Below are 17488 nucleotides of genomic sequence, written 5' to 3' on the forward strand. Positions count from 1 at the left end.
TCTGTCAATGTAAAAGTATGTTCAGTAACCTCAGATTATGTTGCAATATATGTATAAACTATTAATCTTATTATATATGATACAATAAAACTTGAAGTACATCTTTGTGACATTTTTGTAGGTGGCTCATCATAAACTTAGTAGCAAAGCTTGATTTACATGTTAGTCTATGGGAATCAGGGTTTGAATCTGGTAGACTTCTGTCATTAGTTGTGTCCAGTATGGTTTTGGGGCATTGTTTCCATCTCAGAATCTGCCATAAAACATTAATTTTGGATGATTGTACGGCCATGCTATGCCAATATCTTGCATATACAAACAATCGATCCATATTATCATGGCTGGTTTCATGATATTGTGATCTGTGCTTTCGTATGGTGTCTTGACTACTGCTTGATCCTTGATTACTTGAAAAAGATTTGCATTTATATTTCTTATAAAAGACAGCCAGTTATCATATTTGGGGGGAGTTCAAAATAAATGAGTAGTTTATTCTACTATTGTTTTTTACAGACATTTGTTTTGTGCTATTATTCCAGATGGACACACCATGAATAAATAGCAGTATGTTATCTTACATCCCTTCACAAGCAATTATATTAAAGATAGCAACATGAAATTTCATATAAACTTTAATTTTTCAGATCAAATTCTTATCTATGATTGATGATTTGTGTTTTAAACTGCTCATTTTTCTTACGCAACAAAACTGAAAATTGGTTTTGCTTTAATATTTCAGGATAAAAATTATTTATTTTACAAAAGAAAATTTTATAATTTATTTAAAAAATAAATATTTTAATTAAAAGTATTTGTTTAATTTCAGATCTATCACGCGATCATATTATCGAAATTCGGTTGGAGCCTTGCTCGTTTATGATATTACACGGCGTTCTAGTTTCGAACATTTAGTGGACTGGCTATTTGAGGCGCGTCATCATATTGAACCACAGAAAGCAGTGTTCCAGGTAAGTTTTTAATTCTATGATATTTTTCCGCATACAAAAAATACAAAAACAAATGACTTGTTTACAATCATCTAAACCCACCTTTTTCTATATAAGGGCCACATTTAAAACTTTTGAACTGACACAGGGTGCACATCAGAAAAAAGAAAAAAATGTGGGTAAAGCACAATTATTTATTCATGTATGATTATAAATTAACATTAGTATACTTGATTTGACTTCTAGAAGTGATGTGAATGTAATATATCTGGAATATTTGGTTGATTAGTTTTGCTAGTTTTACATTAGTTTTTAATGTGCGTCTGTTAGTCGATATTTTGTTTTAACTTTATACTAAATTTATTGCAGAAAAAACTGTTCACATACATAAGTTGTAGAAAATAATGATAGAATTTAATTAAGGTGGGAAATTGATATATTTTTTAAAAATATTTTGTGTGGCCCGCGGGTTGCCCACTCCTGATCTAAACTTTGACAATTTTCTTGTCTAATAAAACAATCTTCATGTTCTTCCGAAAACATTTTTACTTGATTTATTTTCATTAATTCATCAGATAAACATTTGCATTAAAGAAATATTAGAACAGTTAAAAACAAAAACAAATAAAAATTGCATAGTGCTTCACACAATTCCATCATGAATAAATTAATAAAGAACAAAAGCTATTTATTTTTTTTATTAGTTTTATTTTCTACTTCTAAAAATATAAGCAAATTTTTGTTTCTTTCTAATTTAAAAATTGCATAAGAAAAATTAATTTAAACTAGCTTTTTAATAGAAGTTTGAATAAATAAGTTAGTGAAAAAACTTATAACAGCTTCAGAGTCACCTTTCCTTGTGATACATAGATTCTAATCTTGAATTATGGGTGTGGATAATTTTCCTTCAGTCATACTAACATTATGAAAAGTTATCATCAGTGTTTTGCTGATCACAAATTTCTGATTTCTGTGTGAGGAATTTTTGAAGTCCTGTTTTCAGCTGCTATCCTGGACTGGAGCTCTTTATAATATTACTAAATGCATAAATTTGCTAAAGTTAAAAAAAAATTTTTAAATTGCATATCAATATATAAAATGTGCACTGAAGCAAAATGACAACATATCACACATATTAAAGTCACAAATAATTTTTTTTAGTTTAATTTTTATTAATAGGAACAATACACTTTGATTGTTGACATCACACAGAATTTACAAAATTATCTACAACAATAAGTCTTTTCAAGAATTTCATTACAGCCTTATTTGAAATTTAAAATATTTCTATTTAAATTTAGGAGCATTAATTAATTAATTAAAAATTAGTTAAGAAAGTATATTTAACAATCAAATTAATATAGTGATAAAATTAACTCTTAAAAATTCTGCATAAATACAGATAACATAATATAAAGATGCAGTTTAATTATTTGTAGTTCAAGCTTTAAATCCCGAATATAAATCAGTATGTAAATAAATTTATAAAATTAGTAAAGTATTGTATTCATGAGTATTCTTTATGAGATAGACAATTATTTGTAGTGGTGATTCTTATTGTGAAATGTATTGTAGACAAGCAGATTTTCAAAACTTTACCAGGGACCAGTAAAAATATAGATTCAATCAAATAATAGCAACCTTTCTATCAATAGTTCAGGAAATGTTAATTGTCTACACACAAAATGTTTTCAACCTTAATTAAAGTCATCACCTATCTCCAAACAACTCATTTTAAAACATAATTTAAATTTACAACCATGACAGGATAATTTAAAATACAGTAGAGCATCGTTTATTCGAAAGAATTCCAGTCGGCAAATTTAAATTTTTGCCAGTACTGTGGCACTGCAATCTTTGGCTATGTCTTGGGCTACTCAGATATTTTACGTTTTTGATACTAAATTAACTTCTGAAGTATAATTTTTTATTGTTTTTATATTTTTCAATATATTTATTTTGTTTGTACAAAATAAAAAAATAATTTTTAATGATACAATAGTCTTCATTAGGCTTAACATCGACAAAAATTCAATGCAAAGCAACATGCAACAGAGAAAAATTTCAACATGGGATAGGTTAATATATTTTTTCATACATAATCGGTTATCCGAAATATCAATTTTCCGAACAACCCCAGTCCCCAATTGATTCGGATAAACGATGCTCTACTGTACAACCATTGTCATCAGAATAGAATTTAAAAATTGTAAATGCATTTTTCTGTATTCAATCTGTTATTATCTAAGAACTTTTATAGCTTGATTCAGAAAATCTGTGCTGTCAACTAATATATTCCATGGTTGTGATGTAACACATGGATCTGTTTTATTTATAACTCTTCTACATTTGCTAAAAATTAGAATATAATCTTGTTCTAGGAATCCAACTGGGATTTCTTTACTCTCCTCTCTTAATGACCTAGTGTTAATCCAATTTACATTAACATTAGCTGTAATTGCCCCTTGTGTGAGCATAGTGGAAGGCATATATTATTTCTGAATGCTCCAAGGTACTGTTTAATTCTTATGTCTATATATCTAAATGTAGAACATATGTATAGGCTGCCTTTGTACCCTCTTTTAGACTTACAAAATGTACTCCTGACTTGCTTATTTCTTCTAATTATATCCATAAATGTAGGATCTCTTCTGCTAACAATGCAGTATTGCAAACTTTTCATTACTGATTTAAGAATATTGGATGAAGCTTACATTTTTAATGATAATGTTTTTCTCTGCATTAGTTGTTTTCCTGTTAGATCCTATAGAACAAACAAGAAGTATAGTATTTACTTCTAGACTCAGAAGCTCTGCTGCTCATTTCAATTCAAGTAGACCTGAAATAACCAAATTTTTAATACAGTTTTAATTTAAATGCTTGCCATTACAACATTTTGTCCAGATAACACAGAACATATCTTCTAATAATTAACAAAATAAAAATAAATAAAATTTAAATGATTGCATACTCTCGTAATAGTGAAAGTGTTTATCCTCAAATAAAGTAACAGCTTCTTTATGCCTTAAAACATTTTTCTTGGATGTTTTAAACAATTATATTTTTACTTCCAAAGAATTTAGTTAATAAAATGCAGCATTTAAAATTACACATACAATTTCAATATTTTTGTTACAAATGTGACAAAAGTTTTCAGAATTATGTGTATAATTTTTTTTAGTTTTGAGAAAGAATTACTTTCTCTAATTATCTTTAAAATGTAATTAAAAATTAAATTCGACTAAATGCACTTAAGTAGAAAATAAACTAATTAGATTTTTTTAAAAAACAAAAACTATCTCTGCAAAGATCTGTAAGAATATTTCCATTTTTAAAGTTTTAAATATATTTTTTAAAGAATTATAGTGTAGAAATGTAAGAGCTGTAATAATGGGGAAGTTAAAACGTCAGTTAATTAAAATTCCACCCTGTGACAGTCTAGAAAAAAATCAACCGTTGGAAGTGGATATCCATTATTACACTTTGGAATTTTAATTAATTTTTATTGAAATGATTTTTATTTAATTAAAAAATTCCCTGCAATATATAATAAATTACAATTTATCGTTTGTTCATAAAAAATGTTGAACAGTAATACTTTTATAACGCCATTAAATGCTAGTTAACATTTAATTTTGAATTGTAAAGAATATAGTGCCTCTTTATTATTAATATTCAAATATGCCTAATTAATTAAACGTGCAAATTGATTTATTAAGTAAACTTTTATGTAGTCCAATCAATTTGTTAGTAATTAATCCGGTTAACCATTGCAGCAAGTCAATTATTTAATTTAGTAATAATAAAATTTCTGTTTCTGCACATACATACACTTACTTCTGATTTTTCACTTAAAATATTAGCTATGTCAAATCAAATTTCTACATTTTGTTCCAAACTAAGAATTTTATGCAGAACATCAGTCAAGTTTTCATGTTTCTCATTTGCATATTTACACGAAACTTTCTAAATTTCTCAGTAATCTTTTAATATTCTCTAATTCTATTATGATGCAAATTTGAATTTACAAACACCAACTCTGACAAGTTGTTTCCTAGCTGTTCCTGCAGAGAAACGCTTTGATAATATGTATAAATTCTATTCAAATTGGAACAAGTATTTAATTATCTCATTTACAAATTTATTAATATTGGTATGCACCACCTAACAATGTTCCACTTGTTAGGTGGTATTTTTTTTACATTTAGATACATAAATACTTATCGTTGTTACATATAGCGTACATGAGTAGTAGACTCTGCCGTATCTGTTTGTTTAATATAAGGTCAGTTATTTCTCAGAACATGTCTGCATCATTAATCACTTCACATAAAAGAACAAAAGTAATTTTTTTTTTATCCTTCTCTATCATTTGTCTATTCATTAACTGTCTTTTATTATTAATTTATATTAAGCCATCCTTTTATTAGCCATAACAAAAGAAAATTCTGTGTAGTATGTAGATGATGCAGAACTTCAATTTGTTATTCTGGATTATTTTAGCTGTGTCCCATAGATGTAAATGCTTTAATAGATTCCAGTAGGAAATTATTTGCTTTGTAATTGTGGACTGGCATTGTTTGTACAAGTTTTTGGAAGATGGATGCTCTTACTCTTTCCCGGTGATGAATTATTTGCTTGATTTAGTCCTTCACACTATTATATTGCTGCTCATTTGCCTGTATGGCTGTAGTCAGAATCCCCCATAGATTTTCCATTAATGAGGATAAGATAAAGAGATAGAGCTGGCTGATTGATAATAGACACCCCATTGGCTACAAAACCATTTGTACGTAGATCTTGCTATGTAAATGGGAGCATTGTCTTGTTGAAAGAACCACTGATTCCTGAAAAATACACTCAGCAAAGAGCAAGAGATTGCTTGTCAATGTGTTTTGATAATCTTTTGCTTTCGTATGCCCTCGTAAAAAGGTGTGTGGAGTCTTTCCTTGGCAACTAATACCACTCCACACAGTAACCAAGCCACTACCTCGTCATCATTTCAAATATAGTCCTCTTCCCTTTTCAAATCTTGCCAATAATGGTTCTGACCATCAAGCTAGGATTTTTTCTTGTCATTCCAGATGATCTGTTTCCACATGTCCATCCGGTTCATTCTTTCCTTAGCCCTTAGCAAACATTTCTCCTTTTGAATGAGCTTTAGTGACAGGGCAGGGTTTTTTACTTATATATGAGATGACGGCACATTTGCACAACTATTCCAATAGTCGATTTGCCAATGTTATGCTCATGCGTTGCCTCTAATTTCCAAAGCAATATTTTGTCATTAGCAGTCTGGCAATTATTTGTTTTTCTTTATTTGTATGCTTTGAAGGACGTCCTGTCAATTTGGATAAAAACAAAATCATTCCATATGTATCCAAAAAAGATGAGGGATAATGATGTACAGTGCTAAATAATAATGTCATCACTTGTTTTTAGACAATGTTTTTACTTCATATACAAAAATAATATAATGCAAAGAATGGGAGGAATGTCAGCATATATTGTAAATGTGAGCTACAGAAATGGAACTTAACTAACACAACATTTATGCAGGAGAATTGTAAATTACAGATTTTTCTCACTCATGGTTTTAGTTTAAAAACATTCCCATTTTGCAGAAATAACATGCAATGATTTTTTGAAATTGTATTTTAGATAAATACAATCAGTTCAAATGTGTGAACATAAATTAAAAGACACACAGTATCAATTGCATTAGTTGATTTGTGCTTACTTAAGTGAGAACTTTTTTAAACAAGTATAAATACTGTAAAAGACTTAAGTAGGATATAAAGTATGAGGAATGTAAAATGATGCAGAAAACCTGTTATAAGTTAATAAAACAGACAAATTTCTTGTAAACTGAAGAATTTTAAGTATTAATTAAGAAGTGATTTTACATAGGCTGCATTCATTCATCACCAAAAAATAAATTGGGAAACTTATGAAAATGAAGCCTTTAAATATTTTATTTTCTTAAATTCATCATTTCTTGTTAGCATAGTAAACATTTTTATGTCTATTCTTGCTCTTCAAGCATCAAGCATTCAAAAATGTAACAATTATTTTTTTAGTTTTGCAGACATGGCACGTTGACAAAGCCATCCTCTGCAAGTCGAGACATTCTATCCATCCGAGAAGTTACCTTTATTCCACTCAAACTTAGTGTTGAGATAGTCTTTGAAGTGAAATGTAGGATAGATTTTGGGGTCACTCTGTAATCAGAATACATTTTAAGTTCTATGACTAAACATATTTTAGTATAACTTTTGAAGTAGAATTATAAAGAACTTATTTTAATAATAATAATAACTTTATTTGACAATTAATTAAATACATCAAAGGGGAAAACAAAACTAAAAAAATCCTCTAACTCAAATCATTTGGTCTCTTCAACCTCTTGTTAAATTTAAACAAATCACAAAAGTTTGAGTTTGAGTTACTGCACAACATTCTTATGTACTTGCCATTCATATCATTTCCACAGTAACAAAACATATGAAAACACCAATCACTATACCGGCATAATTGGTTACAAACTGTATATACAGGAGGACCTCTCCTCAATATGATGCAGTTTAACTTAAGCCTCGCTGTCTGTTTCTTCACCATAATAAAGGATCTACTATCCTTTAGCCTATTCGATGTTGAAATTTTTATTTGTTGCCTGTGACGCCATGTTGAATTTTCGTCGATGTTAAGCCTAAATTTTTTTTAAAATAATAATCGTGTTTACTGTATCGTAAAAAATTATTTTTTTATGTTTCACAAACAAAATATATATATTGAATAATATAAAAACTAAAAAAATTTTATTTTAAAAGTTCGTTTTAATATAAAAATTGTGATGCAAAGCGACACCTAGTATCAAAAACGTTCTGATGTAAACATGAAAATATTCAGGATTGCCCATGCAGGTCAATGAGGTCAACATGAATATTTTTGGGATCAACGTAGGACAGGTTAGATAATCTGCCATACCAAATCAGACTTTACAATACTAAAATAACTTGACAACACAGAATTATTTAACACTTGCATCATCACCTGTAATTCCAATTCTATACATCTCATTACTGTGGTCAGTATTCACTCTTTCCATCTATCAACTTTTTTCTCAATAACCGTCTCATCAAATCCCAGCCACTCCAACCAACTTTTAAAGTCCAGCCACCAAGAATTACTTTCCACTTTCATCCACATTCTTTCCATACTAATTCTGGGTAGCCTGTCCCCTGGGTAATTCCAGTATTCTTAAGTAATACATTAAAACCATAAAAGGGGTTTTGGTTTCCCATAAAACAGCAACATTCAATGCATGAAATCTCAGGCCCAGCATTTTCTTCAAAAATTCTCTATGAATTGATTCAAAGTTATTAACATTCCCCAATCCCAGATCTGAGCTCCATAAGACAAAACAGATTTAACTGTTGAATCAAATAATATGAGATGTGGGGAACACGAGGTCAACCCTGAGATATTAAATATTATACATGACTTCACCAGAGCACTTTTGGCCTTCCTCGCAGTAATCTCAAATTAGTCTTTCATATTAAGATTATATTTAAACCAAATACCCATATATTTATATTTTTCAACTATTTCAATTTCTTCTTTATCCAAAAACCATTTAAATTTACATGAACTTCTGTTTCCATTTTGAAAGACCACTATCTTAGTTTTTTTAACATTAATTTGCAAGTCCATACTAATTGAGAATCTCAACAAATTGTCAATTACCAATTGTAATACAACAAGACCTTAATGTATGTATTATTTCCTATCCATAAGCCATTAAATTTTGAATTTCATTCAACCTTGTTACCAGACTATCAATATATCTATACTAATATTATAAAGAGGTAATGTTTGTAAGTATGTATGTAAGTTTATATGCAGCAGGTAATCTCCGAAACTACTCATCCGATTTCAAAAATTTTTTTACCAATATTTAGAATGGAACTTCAGGGTGGACATAGCCTGTATATTATTCCGTTAAACATGGGAGATGGACAGTTCTTTACGGCAAGCCTTCCCCGTAAGGCTTACCGTAAAGAAATCTGCTTCTATTTATACTATTTTAGATGCGGTTTTTTGCATTTTTGATTGCATTTTAATAGAGTACGTCAACAGAATGTACACTAAGAAGGGATTTTTCGATATCCCCCCCGCAGGGGAGAGGTACAGGATTAAGGCTTACTGTGAAGAACTTGGCTTCTATTATACTATTTTAGATGCGGGTTTTTGCGTTTTTGATTGCGTTTTAATAGGGTACGTCAACAGGAATGTACACTAAGAAGGGATTTTTCGATATTCCCCCACGGGGGAAGTGTTATACATTTATGATAGATACATTTTGAGCCACAACAAGGCGTGGCGGGGTCTGCTAGTAAAGAAATAAAGAAAATAGTAATGGACTCAATGACACTCTTGCTGAACTTCTTTGTTACAGTAGAAGGATTCCTAAGAAGTTCCATTAACAAATATAAATGCTGATGTATTTGTGTATATCAATCTTTTAATAGATTTACTATCTTATAACTTAACCTCAAATGATTCACTGAATTAAATGCAACTCTATAATCCACAAGGCAAATATATATTTTCCTTCGTTTTTTGCCAACCTTTCTTTTAACATGTTCCACAGAACAAATATATGGTCCTCTGTAGATTACCCTTTACAGAAACCTGCTTGCATCTTACAAGATTGCTCACACTCTGCCCAAAATAACAGCCTTTCACAGAGAATCATAGAGATCTTACTGACAGTGTTTAACAATGCTATTCCTCTATAATTACTTTTATTGTGTACATCTGATGTAAAAATAGGGAATATTTGTGCTATTTTCCAACTATCCAGATAAATTCCAGTTACCAAAACTATTTAAAATGTTCAGCAATTTCTGCCGCAGTTGCTCATCTGCCAACTTCCAATATTTTATCAGAATATCTAAATATCTTACAGATACCATCTTACCATCTCCAGACAAACAATTTCTTTGTCTAGATTACCACTAAACAATAAGCTTTTAAAATGCATAAACAAATCTGTTTTAATCTCCTCTGCAATACAGTATCTATTTCTACCTTCCAGTTTACTAATACACTCTCAGAACATTTGGCTTGACTTGCAGTTTGAAAGCAGTTGATTAAAACTAGTCAAATATTCCTGTTTTTTACTTTTACAAAGTACTCTAAAATTTTGCTTCAATAACAAATATTCTTTTAATCTCATTCCTCTCCAAGGCTCCTCCATCTCTTCAGCTTATTTTTCAAAGTACTCTATTGTTCCATATACTCCTCATCAAACCATTCTGGGTTATGCCTGGAGAGACATTTGATTCTTATTTCTCTGAATCTAAATTTCTTCACTATACCTGACACCACATCAGTAAGTATGTTTAAGTCACTTATCTTATCATCAAATTGATTGTCTCAACAAATACGTTATATTTCACTTACAAACAACTTCCATTCCATCTTATATCAAACTGGACTGATTACCCAAAATAACCCTTTTTCAGACCTTTAATAGAAATTTCTAAATGCAGCATCATATGACTAGATTCAGTGCAATCATCTAGACCAGAGATGGACAACCCAGATGTAAAATATGAATAAATATATCAATTTTCCAGCTTAAGGAAGAATGCAGCAAAAATTCAAATATTATTTTCTACAGCTTATGTATGCAAGTAGTTTTTCCACAATGAATTTAGTAAAAATTAAAACAAAAAACCGGGTAACAGACACATCAAAACTAATTTAAAACTGGTAGTGACTAATATTTAACCAATATTTCCAATATATTACATTTACATCAGTTCCAGAAGCTAAATTCATTGTAATTTTTCCACAATGAATTTAGTAAAAATTAAAACAAAAAACCGGCTAACAGACACATCAAAACTAATTTAAAACTGGTAGTGACTAATATTTAACCAATATTTCCAATATATTACATTTACATCAGTTCCAGAAGCTAAATTAAGTATACCTATGCTAATTTATAATTATATATAAATAAATAATTGTGATTTACCGACATTTTCCCCCTATTTTCTCTTACATGCAGTCCGCGTTAGTTCAAAAGTTTTGAAATGCGGCCCTTACATAGATAAAGGTTGCCCATCCCCAATCTAGACTAAAATACTTTAAATTATCAGATGCCAAAGCATTTATACATGAGTAATCACTAATTACACTTTTGTCCAAGTGCGAGATGAAAGTGTACTTTTCTTGTGCATTTTTCTTAACTCTGCCATTTATAATCATCAAGCCTTTGGTTTGACATAATTTCACTAACTTCAATCCAATCTTATTAATACATTTGTCTTCCAAATTCTGGTAAACACCTATAATCCAACAAGGGGAAGATACCATCTCCACAATCCATTTCATTTGGGGGTTCCAATTCTACTATTATATTTATTGGGTGATTTATCTCCTCATTTTGAAAAGAATCAAACAATGACTCAAGTAACTTATAACATTTAACATAAGCTTCTATTTTAATATAGATACAAAAATAAACTTTTTGTTTTTCCAATGTACAGTACTTCGAATGACCAATCCTCAAAGGGACGAATCAACACATCTTTTAGTTCTCTATCTATCATCAACAGCATCCCATCTCTTTTTTGCCCTTCTCAAATATATACTAATAGTGCTAATCTTGTAAAAATCATATGCACTACTTACATCTGTCGGTGGCTTCCTTGAATCCAGTTCACCTAACCACGTTTCCATCCAACATAACGTATGGAACTTTCTCACAATATTTCAATACTCCATTTCATATTCCTGCTTCCATCTGTTTATGTTCTAACTAATAACTCTTAGTTTATCATGCTTGTCCCTAAAAAAGAATTCCTATTAACACAACCATCCTCAGCTTTATCCTTGCCAGCCTTATGATAGTTTTCACTTATCACCAGTTTATCACCTTTGAAGTATGCAATTTTCCCCTATTTTCTTGTCTGTCTTAAATTATTTCTCTTCTCCCTACATTCCGCAGAGAGATCCTCCCTTATGTGCACTGCCTGTCTCCAATCCAAGACATCAAGTTTATTACAATTGCTCTTCCAACTTTTCAATATTTCTCTTTTCACTTCAAAAGAAATGCAAGTAATAGCAGAAATAATACAATGGTTTTTATGTTTTTATAAGTTAAACACAATCAAGAATGACATTCGATAAACCAGACACGTCCCTTATTAGCTTACACTGTATCTAACAAATTTTCTTGTTCATTTGTCTCCACATTAAATAATAAATATCTCTTCCTTAAATTATTTTCAAGTGTATTAATTAACTCTTTTAATTAAACCACTAATAACCTGCATATTGTTACACTCAATTTCACATTTGTGATCAGACTCTAGTTGAATACATTGGCAGAGAGAATTAATAATCTTTTCATTCACTTCCAAGAAAGAAACTTTCACTAATTGCAATTCTGTCTCTATAGCTTCCTTCATTTTGCTCAACATACCTTTCATCTCTTCTAAAAATAATTCCTGACCTAAATTCTTCCAAATGTCTCTGGATTTAACAGCACCTCCAGTGGAACAGAATCGCAAACGTTTACCTGGTGGTGTTCTTGATAGCATAACATTTTTCTTGAAAACTGCTTCTTTTTCTTTTGCATTATTCTGAGCTTCATACTCTTAGTTTAACAAACCTATCCATAATAAAAAGCCAACTTCCAAGACTTAATTACAGTAATTGCATCTCTGCGACAATATATGCCAACCATAAAGAACTTTAGGTTTAAATATTGTATCTATTCATTGGATTTACTTTAAAATACTTACTGACAGGGAAATTAATTAACTTCATACATTCCTAACCTAATCTAAATGAGATGCTACTTCTATGACTATTTACTTATTGATTTTATAAACCCTTGTTTGTAAAACGATAGGTAAATGATCATAGAAGTAGTGTATTGTTTATAAGATTAGAACTGTCGAGGGATTACTAGAAAAATACAACAGAAATTGTGGGAAAACTAATTCTGGGAGTGCACATATAACAAAATGTAGACTCAAAAGCTAGTATTTTGTAAGCTTCTAGGTAATTAAAGTAGAAACTTCAATTGAAAAAGAAGCCACGAAGAATCAATGTTACTACGGCACACTCTAAAAATTCTTCAGAATGTCCACATAACATTAGTATCATTCTACAAAATGTCGGCATCTATTTTCTCTCAATTTATGCACAACAGAATTTCAAACTTTTCTAATTTTGTCGAGTGCCCACCAGCAGTCGAGTGGATAAAACCATCGAATGCCAGTAGTTGGCGGCGAGTTCTCAATGGGCCAGCCATGCTAAGTTTTCTGGGTTTGTTTCGCAATTGTAATGCCTAAATAGAGGCCAGTTTCTCACAGAAAGCCCTATCTTTGACAGATACATATAAACCAAATCTAATTTTGTCATTTTTTTGGCAGGTAGTGGGATGCAAAGTGGACATGGAGCACCTAAGAGAGATACCAACAGATGAGGGAAAGGCATTCGCCGACTTCTATGGGGTGAAGTTCATTGAGACGTCGGCCAAGACAGGTTACAATGTGGAGGAGGCCTTTGCCATGATCGCCCAAGAAATTTATAGCAAAATAGAAACTGGAGAATTTAAAGTGGAGGACGGCTGGGATGGAATTAAGACTGGATTTGCGCGTCCGAGAAGCAATGTTCACCTGATGGAGGCAGAACCTGAAGGAGGAGGCTGTTGCTAAAATTTTATAATTACAATAGGGAATAAATTAACTAATATTAAGAACCGTGAACAAATTGTAATATATATAAATATATATATTAGCTAGGCTTTGACATTGACAGATAAATTAGTTAGATTTTATAAAATATTTATTTTAATTTATTTAATAACGACTTGTTTCTCCTTTATATTTGTAGTGTTTCACCCATTTAATTATGAGAAATTTGAAAAAGTTTTGAATTCTTTGGTATGAGACAAGTTCAGGAATTGATGGAAAGATTTTTGTATTAGGTTTCTTTATTTTTCCATTGGATTTTGTGAGGTGAGAATTTGGTTAATTTTGTTGTATTTTATTTTGGTCATAGAATGTCGTCTTCTTTTTATGTTTGCATTTGACAAGTTCATCGACATTTCTGCCATTTAATTTAGTTTTTCATCTATCTTAACTGTGTTCTGGATGGTGATTTATGCAAGCATTCTTATAGTTTCCATGCTTGTTCCACGAGAAATTCTTTGACGATCGTTGCCGTTAACTTTTTTATCGGCAGTTTTATTATTAATGATACAAAAATTGTACATTTTGTATTTCCCGAAACATCATCTATACTATATATTTAGAAATTTCTATGAATCTCTGAGTATAATTTATCTTCTGCATTTTTTCTTTTTTGGAACATATTTTGTCTTTTAATATTTCTTTCGTCTTTTACAGATCATGCAGAGAAATTCTCGTCGAAATTTTGGGCATGTCAAGTCCAAAATTACCGACAAATTTTAATATACAAAATGGAAATGATGGAGTTTGCTACTCGAATTTGACAGTTATTTTTTGAGATTTAACTCTAATTATTTTATGATTTCAAAGACAGAGAGAATGCTAACGTCCACGTAATTAGAATTCCATGTGTTTGGTTTGTTTAGGAGAATTCCAAGTAGGTCTGTCCATTGCTAGAAAGAACTGAGTAAGTGTAAGATTTAATTTGTTTGTCTTAAATCTTAATTTAAAGATCTGAAGCGATTGGTTTCAAATTAATGATTATGCAGTTATACACGGCAAGATGAACAAATTATTTGGCGATATACGTAAGGAATTCAAAAGAATAATCATTTGTGGACGATCATTCGTTTGAATTTTTCAAACAGAAATAGAGAATTTCCTTTTCCTCCAAAAATCGGCATACATTTATGACCAATTTTGGAGAGAACATGAATATTTGTATGTTCAGATATAGTTAATTCCCTTTTGTATTCTGTCGTTTAACATGTACCGATCCTCCTGTGCAGATAAACAAAGTAGCGTTGATATCCATTCACATCTACATTCACAAACGTTGCACCAAAATCACATTTTACTTATTGGTATTCTTGTTACGTATGGTCATCAAATCTCTGTTTAGTTCTTTACAAGACCATTTTTGAATTAAAAATAATTATTGGTGTTAAATCTGTAATCATGGCACCCATTCGTATGCAATTTTTGTCCATCTTGTAAACATAATTGCAGATACTTTCATCCACCGTGCTTCGGTAGTAGTGAGGACACCTACAGTTTGACCGAAATGCTAGTCTATCGTGCCTCCAATTCTTGTTTTACTTCATAAATAATTTCATGTCACCCAAGAATGTATCCACCACTGTAACAGAATAAAGATAAACAATAACAGGAATACAAAGCTGTAATTTTGACATTGAATATAAATTACATACCTGTTAATTTGCTTTTCCTGCAACAATTGTTACGCTACTAGAAACTTTCTAGTCACTGCAAGTAACGCAATGATCAAGTTCTAGAATTTGCAATTCCACATCTTAGTAGCGTAGCATAGCATAGCATGACTCAAATTTACAAATGTAGTTGCATTACAATCAGTTTATCGTTTGTAGCCACATTTATTCTTCATGACGATTTGCATTACGAGACAATCCGTTCCTTAAATTAATTATTGGCCGCCCGCGAAACACTTTTCTTATTGTTCCTCTGTGTCTCTGTGATTTGCACCTCAATAATTTGTCGCAATACTAAGTAAATTATTTTGGCAAAGGGACCAAGTCACCTTATTAATTGTTTACAAATTTGTTTCTTGTATGCGACAGCAGTTTTCAGTAGAATTATCATTAATAAGTGAGCCCGCATCATTAGTTCATCTTGCTGTGTATGCTTTGACAGCTTTTTTCATTTTCAAAATTAATTTTCCAGAAAGCATCACCACTAAATGACGCAATTGTGATAACAGCAAAAAAATTACACTTTTTGTTTTTACTTTGTAAAATAAAACAGAACATCAAAACTTCATTGCTCAAAATTTTGTCACTTTAAAGAATTTGTATTCAAAGTCTTTTGTAATCTGAGAGTCTTTGACAGAATTTCCATTTTGAAACACTGCGGAGGGGATTTGTTTTGTAAATTTTCGATCGGCACAAACCGACGAAGATTCCTATTTAAGTGATGCCAGAGACATTAAAGCATCGAGTGCCATAATTCTATTCTTTAATACCGCAGTGCTCTGTTTTCCATTGTTACTTTGGAATGTTTGGCGAATTTAAGCATGCAGAGACGTCCTCGCGCACATTATTTATCCCGGTGCCACGGGGTTCTACTTTACTCCACCTCGTTCATCACAGAAAAAGCAATTTATCTTCACTTACTTCAAGGATAACACATCTAGCCAAGCCACATTCCTCTCTCGACTCTCGCATCCTATATTAGACATTTGAAGAGCTGCTATTTATTATAAATATATTTATTTATTTTTTTGTTTAAAAATAATAAGCCAAATTTTAAGAATTAATCCAAATAACCACAGCTTTACTCGATAGAATTGGTCTGTTGTTATATTTTAATAGTTTAAGTATTATTTATTTGTATTTATAGATGGATTGAAAGAATTTTTCGTTTGAATCGTTCTTTCCGAACTTCTGTATATTTATGTAAAGAGATATAACATCTATTTTTGATTATTTTCGAATTTTTCCCATATATTTGTATACATAAGAACCGTGTGTACGGATATGCATCATATAAATGAATAAAATAAAAGATATATATTATATATTTATGCCGACATACGTCGTCCAAAATGAATTTTGTATTGAGAACCAAAACGAGAAGATTTTGCTTTCTCCGAATAAACTCTTGATTTATCATGCTATATTGTTGTCCATGATGGAGCAGATTCTGCATTTCCGCAGTTCTTCAAAAAATTATGCTGACGACACATTACAATATTTAATCCGTCATCTCTCTCCCAATCAGTTTTTATTCTCAAATTATTACCATTTTATTTAATTTTTTTTTTTTGCCAGTTCTGCACAAGATATTATAAGATGGCTTCGGTTTCAACAAATTCTGAAAACTTTCTGGCTGGCATCTCCATTATCTGTCACAATGACACTTTTGACATCAGTTTATCGAATATGAGGCAGTCTTAATGCATGGGCCCCATACTAATTTGTATATGTTGATTCTTCAATGCACCTCATATTGTATACATGTGCAAAAGGTAATTCACTAATTGCTAATTTAAGTTATTTTTTGCTTAAGTGCTTAAGTCCCAGTGCACACAGGCTGTTACGCAACATTTACACGTTAAGGCGAAGGGTGTTGGGGTGACATATGGTGCATTGTGCCTCGGTTCAATTTCCTTATTTTGGTATTTCTGATTGGATTCGAGGTGATTAAAAAAAACAGGTGGGTGTATAAATATACTTGAATATATATTGAGGGATTTGTGAACATTTGGCCATTTTAGCGATAATTACTTAGCAAATTGTGTTTGTATCATGAATGATACAAGTTGGAGAGCAGTCTAATTTGTAC

General features: G+C 30.7%; 1 protein-coding gene across 1 annotated transcript in view; it reads left to right on the top strand.

Annotated features, from left to right (window-relative positions):
- Nucleotides 1-16820, top strand: part of LOC111623129 (ras-related protein Rab-39B-like) — a 45918-nt gene extending 29098 nt beyond the window's left edge. Inside the window, exon 3 of the mRNA XM_023365613.1 lies at nt 13406-16820. Coding sequence (XP_023221381.1) covers nt 13406-13690 — 285 coding nt within the window. The 3' untranslated portion in view covers nt 13691-16820. The remainder of the gene's footprint in view (nt 1-13405) is intronic.
- Nucleotides 16821-17488: the final 668 nt, after the last annotated feature.

This window comes from Centruroides sculpturatus, unplaced genomic scaffold (genome assembly GCF_000671375.1).
Source record: "Centruroides sculpturatus isolate CEXI.00-Female unplaced genomic scaffold, Cexi_2.0 scaffold136, whole genome shotgun sequence".
NCBI classification, from domain to species: domain Eukaryota; kingdom Metazoa; phylum Arthropoda; class Arachnida; order Scorpiones; family Buthidae; genus Centruroides; species Centruroides sculpturatus.